The following is a 5,624-nucleotide window of genomic DNA, read 5'->3' on the forward strand; positions in this document are numbered from 1 at the left end:
TATTATCATCAGAAAAAATAAAGAAAGTGCTTAAATATGAAGAGAGTTCAATCTTCACTAGTGATCATGTCCATTAGAGATGGATCTGATCATCACCGTTAATGATCATTGTTGATGATGGATCCTTTCATCAACATTGATCATCATGGTTGATGATTATTTCGATCACTAATGATCTCTTGATCAATAGTGAAGAAAAAGTTATAAAGGAAACATCATTCATATGCCACATTACACAAGAGGGGCATCATACGAATTCATGGGACCATCATATCATAAGCATACATGCATTCATTACACACAGCACTTCACTTGTGCATCGTTATGTATTTGTAATATGTGCATCATCATTACCAGATGAGTGGCCCTTATTCCATGTACATGTGCCACATTGCTACAGGCGACATGGAAATCAGATTGCGTACTTAGTAAACTCCTTTGAGCCAATCTCAAAAATATGTGGTTTATCCATGCCGTGCATCCATGTGGCCCACTTGATAATTATATTTGTCATAAATGCAAGCTCACTAGATAGATGGACGATTTGGATACAACATATACCTCGTGATAAGATCCATATGTGTTACTGACTGCCTAGTTCTCCATATGGATAGACGGTTTAGATACAACACATATCTTGCCATCTGAGCAACGCATGAACATTTTATAGCACATGGATACAACACATGGATACAATACATGATTTGCACATGGATACAACACATGAATACAATACATGAATATTCAATATGGGAAATATTCAATTTGGGTTGCTGACGTACAAGAATACAACACATGAATATTCATGGGTTGTTGACGTACATGAATACAACTATGGAAATTCATGGGTTGTTGATGTACATGAATACAACTATGGCAAGATGTACACTAGCCAAATCGTGTACAGATGCTATGTATATAGTTGAAGTTATCTATCAAAACAACATGGGTACACATGTGTACACGTGCACATCGGCCAACATATGTACACACGTGTACATGTGCACAAGTGTACATCAGCTAACATATGGGGAAGTTAGTCTAAACACGTGTACACATGTACATCAGCCAACATATGTGCATATACACTTGTGTGCATGTACATGAGCCATCATGTGTGTACATGTACATGAGCCATCACGTGTACAACAATAGCCAACAATTCATGAGTCATCACACCTGTACATGTACATGAGCCATCATGTGTACAACAACCAACAATTCAATTATGGTGAGATACGTCACCAGTAGCTACGTTTTAGTAGTTGACTTTAATTCAACAACTATTTAGTTGGTATGATGCACACATATGGGGTATATGCTACATACTTTCATGGTTTGGTAATCCACACCGCTGGTAGATTGAGTTGCACCATGGATGGACTATACCATACAAACTTTCCTTCATGGGACAATATTAACCTTTCCATCTGTGGTCTACCAATAGACGGTTGATTATAGAAAAACACAACAACAGTCCACATTCAACATTAAAGTGGGAGTATATATCTGCTGTAATGTATATCCATGGGGTACATCATGTGGATTATTTATTGTATGGTAATCATATATGGATCCACTTATCAGAATAAGAATGTGTGTACTTAGTCATTCCGTTTTTCAAATACACCAGCTAGTAGTGTATTTCAATACAACAACATTAGCCACTAATAGCTATGTTGTATTTCAATACAACAACATCAGTCAAACCGATCTCTACGTATGCTTAAGATATGGCATAATGTAGACTAGCCATTATGACCTCCCGCGTGTACAAAAGTTATGGTATAACATATATTTGTGATGTACACGCATGTGTTATATTTCTATTGTGATGTAGACGCATGCGACACATTACTTGGTTCAATCCTTAAATCAACAAAATGGTATATATGAACCAATACCATTTGAAAGCCTTGGATTCCAATCCAAAAAGAAAGGATAGGTCACTTACCTTTTTAGATGAAAATAATCAGAGATCTGCCGTTAAATGCTCTGATACCACTGTTGGTAAGCGCGGAAGGTGGGCCCTCAAGATTTGACGGTCTACACGAAGTTCGGAACCTTCACAAAGTAGAAGAACAGTGCTTCAACGGCCCGCCTATCTACTACTGGAGCAGATGGAACTATTCACACCTCTGATCCTACGGTATATAGTGGCCCCGGATTGCGATCTATGGATCAGATCGTCCCAAGGACAAGCTAAAATGGACAGACTATAGCGCACACAATATCTCTCTGTATACTCTTGGTTTATAGTATGACTCAATTGCTTTACACGAGAGAAGCGCATTCCTTTTTATAACAGAAGGAGAGTTTGGGTGGAATTGAGATAAGGCCAAATAATCCGATCAAATCCCTATCTTCAATTAAAAATCAAATTCATATTTGAATTTGAAATTTAATTCAAAGGAAGAGACCGGAGAAAACATAGGACATATCCACTAGTGATTGCTCACAAGTGGGCCCCACTGATCTACGTCCAACACATTCAGCTCGAACTTGCATCTGGGTTGGACGAGTCAATTCAAGTAGCCGAGTCTTATGATCATGTTCCAGACTGGCTATAGAAGTGGTCATAAGCTTTCAGTAGTCACCACTGAACACTTGGTATGGTTGGGTAATCAGGCAAATCGGAGTTTTCTTCCTTAACTGATCGGCCACAGGTGCCATTCAATCAGCTTCCATTGCTGGTGAATTGCAAGCTTGTTAATCATTCGATGATGAAAAGAAAATCTGGCAAACTGTTTATTCTTCTCAGTTTCTTCATATTCTACTGCCTCTGCATTCGATTTTCCCACGCGGCGGATACCATCACACAAGACCAACTGCTCCCTGACAGGAAGACCTTGATTTCTGCTGGTGAGGTTTTTGAGCTGGGCTTCTTCAGCCCCGGCAAGTCCAAGAGTCGTTACGTGGTAATATGGTACAAGAAAGTCACGAAACAAAGTGTTGTATGGGTTGCCAATAGGAAAAATCTAGTATCGCATTCATCTGGTGTCCTTACAATCAACAACAACAATGGAAATCTGATGATCTTGGATGAGATTGTAGGCAACTTCATGGTGACATCTGATTCTGCTACCAATCAAACTAGTGCTCGGCTCTTAGATTCCGGAAACCTCATACTGATAGAAGGGAATTCGACGAATGATGAAGGCCAGGTCATATGGCAAAGCATTGATTATCCTACCGATACGTATCTCCCTGGCATGAAACTGGGAGTGAATAGAACGAGTGGGCGAAAATGGCTCCTTGCTTCATGGACAAGTGAAGATGACTCTGCTCCTGGGGACTTCACTTTTGTAATAGATTCCAATGGATTGGCTCAATTTTTTATACAGAGAGTACGACAAAACTACTGGACTAGTGGCACTTTGAACGGGGAGATTTTCAGCCTTGTTCCTGAAATGAGAACAAATTATTTATTAAATTGCAGCTACGTATCGAATGCAGATGGGACATATTTTATTTATCCACTTTATTATAAAACTATAATTTCAATACTGGTGATGGACGTGTCTGGGCAAATCTGCGAAGGGACGGTGCTCTCTTTCTGCAAGTGCTTGCACAGGTTTGAGCCTTACTCTCGACGAAATTGGGATGCAGGTGATAAATCAAAGGGGTGCGTGAGGCGAATAGAACTGAAGTGTGGGAGTCAAGATGGGTTCTTGCGGTTGAGTGACATGATGTTTTCTGGTAACCCTCGACTTCTAAAGAATTCAAGTCTCAGCCTAGAATACTGCAAAATTGAGTGCAGGAGAAAATGCTATTGTATTGCTTATGCTTCTGCTCATGACAACAGAACCGGATGTTCCTTTTGGGATGGAGAGTTGATGAATCTTGGTAAGATCTCCGCCAACATCTCTAGAAATGTCCCTGATCTTTATGTTCGTCTTGCTGCTTCAGAGCTTGATCCACCTAATGACTCTCAAACAAAAAGTCACTAGAAATGGTAAATTTTAATGATTTATCTTCATTTTATTTTTCCCAATCGCGGTTATCTTTTTTAAAATGTGTATTTGTTTGTTTTCAGGACAACAAATGAGACTTTTAGCGGCGCTCACAAGCGCCGCTATAAGTCCCTGTAAGCGCCGGTGATTCTATTATTGGCGTCGCTAAAAGTATTGGCGGAGCTAGTAACTTCTATCGGCGCCTTTCTGAGCGCCGATAATTGTCTGTTTTTCCGACGCGAAAAAGTGCCAGTAAAAATCACTTAGAGCGCCGGTAAAAATGGTTTGCGGACACTTTTTCTTGCGAAAAAGCGCCGTAAGATTTCTACACAAGAGCCGGTAGAAGCCTTTGTATGGATTTGTGAGGCCCTAGCATGCCAGTAATTTTTTTTTATTATATATAATTCAATCAAAACCTATATTTTTTAAAGATTTGAAACATAAAAATGATGCAATACAAATAAAACTGAATATTTTAAAAAAAATTATATTACCACACAATAAAAAAAAATATTACAATAAATGGTCTTGAATGTAAATAAATAAATAAAAACAAATCCTCTATATGGTCTTACTCCTAGCACGAGTGGCGTCAAAAGGCTGAAGTGATTTGAACTCTAGATTGCCCCACTTGTATGCAACGAGAAGAGTGGATCACCCACCATTAGCCCTTTGAAAATTGCTCCTATGATAGCCAGAACCAGGCTAGTCCTTAGCTGCTCCATGGAAGTTAGTTTTTCGGCTCTTTACGTGGCTTCCCATCAATGGCATAACCATGGTTACAATGTTACTCTACTTATAGTATGGGGTCTATAAAAGAAAAAAAAATAAATTCATTAAAAATTGTCTTGGGAAAAGAGAACAAGATAAATACAGATCTACATAATTTTCAAAAGACCCAAAAAGAAAAAAAAAAAAGAAAAAAAAAGAAAAGATTACCTTGGAATGTGAAAAAGACCCACTTTGTTTGCATACAAAGGGCTTATACTTGTGATTTGATCCATCTGCTTCCACTTTTGTACCAGAAAAGATGAACAAAACCATCAAAGCAGCTCCCACCAATTTCACTAAAGGGCTAAAAGCTTTCCACCAAAGAACCAAATGGTTCTATGTCATTCAAATAGTATTAGAATTACATGATGTTAGGCTGGTCGAAAAATAAATTTATTAGACTTTCAACTGGAGCCAATTTAATGATGTTCTTACATTGTTTTACACCCCCAAAAGCATAGGGCTGACACCATTTTTCCTCACAAAGATTTAATCTACCAAGCATGTATTGAAGTTAGGTTGACACTTCTCATTTACAAAAATAAAAACAGATGGAAGAAAAAGGAAACATATTCAAGATCACTGCATCAATCAATACATGGTAAACAAGGATTTCAAGTGATTAATGTCAAACAGTAAGCATGCCATCAATAGAACCATACCTATTACTTCCATCTAGAGCAGAAGCCACCATGGCATGCCTCATATCAGAACTAGTTTGCAATGATTGAGCTTTCAACATCTGCTGCTGTCGAGCCAATGATGCCTGGTAATATTTGTACAAAGAATTAGATAGATGGCTAAAAGTTTAACACTGACCATAAAATAAAACCAATATTTTATATCTATTTAAGCTTTGTTTGGATGCACAACCAAATCAAATTGAAAAAGTTTTTTTTT

General features: G+C 38.2%; 1 protein-coding gene across 1 annotated transcript; it reads left to right on the top strand.

Annotated features, from left to right (window-relative positions):
* Positions 1 to 2,625: 2,625 nt before the first annotated feature.
* LOC131220270 (G-type lectin S-receptor-like serine/threonine-protein kinase At2g19130) lies at positions 2,626 to 3,950 on the top strand. The gene has a single exon (XM_058215220.1). The coding sequence runs from the start codon at positions 2,721 to 2,723 to the stop codon at positions 3,948 to 3,950; it is 1,230 nt and encodes a 409-aa protein (XP_058071203.1). The 5' UTR covers positions 2,626 to 2,720.
* The last annotated feature ends 1,674 nt before the right edge of the window (positions 3,951 to 5,624 follow it).

This window comes from Magnolia sinica, chromosome 12 (genome assembly GCF_029962835.1).
Source record: "Magnolia sinica isolate HGM2019 chromosome 12, MsV1, whole genome shotgun sequence".
NCBI lineage: Eukaryota > Viridiplantae > Streptophyta > Magnoliopsida > Magnoliales > Magnoliaceae > Magnolia > Magnolia sinica.

What these genes read in the sequence shown, in the direction of transcription:
- LOC131220270 (XM_058215220.1), top strand. Translation starts at nt 2,721, where the DNA reads ATGATGAAAAGAAAATCTGGCAAACTGTTTATTCTTCTCAGTTTCTTC.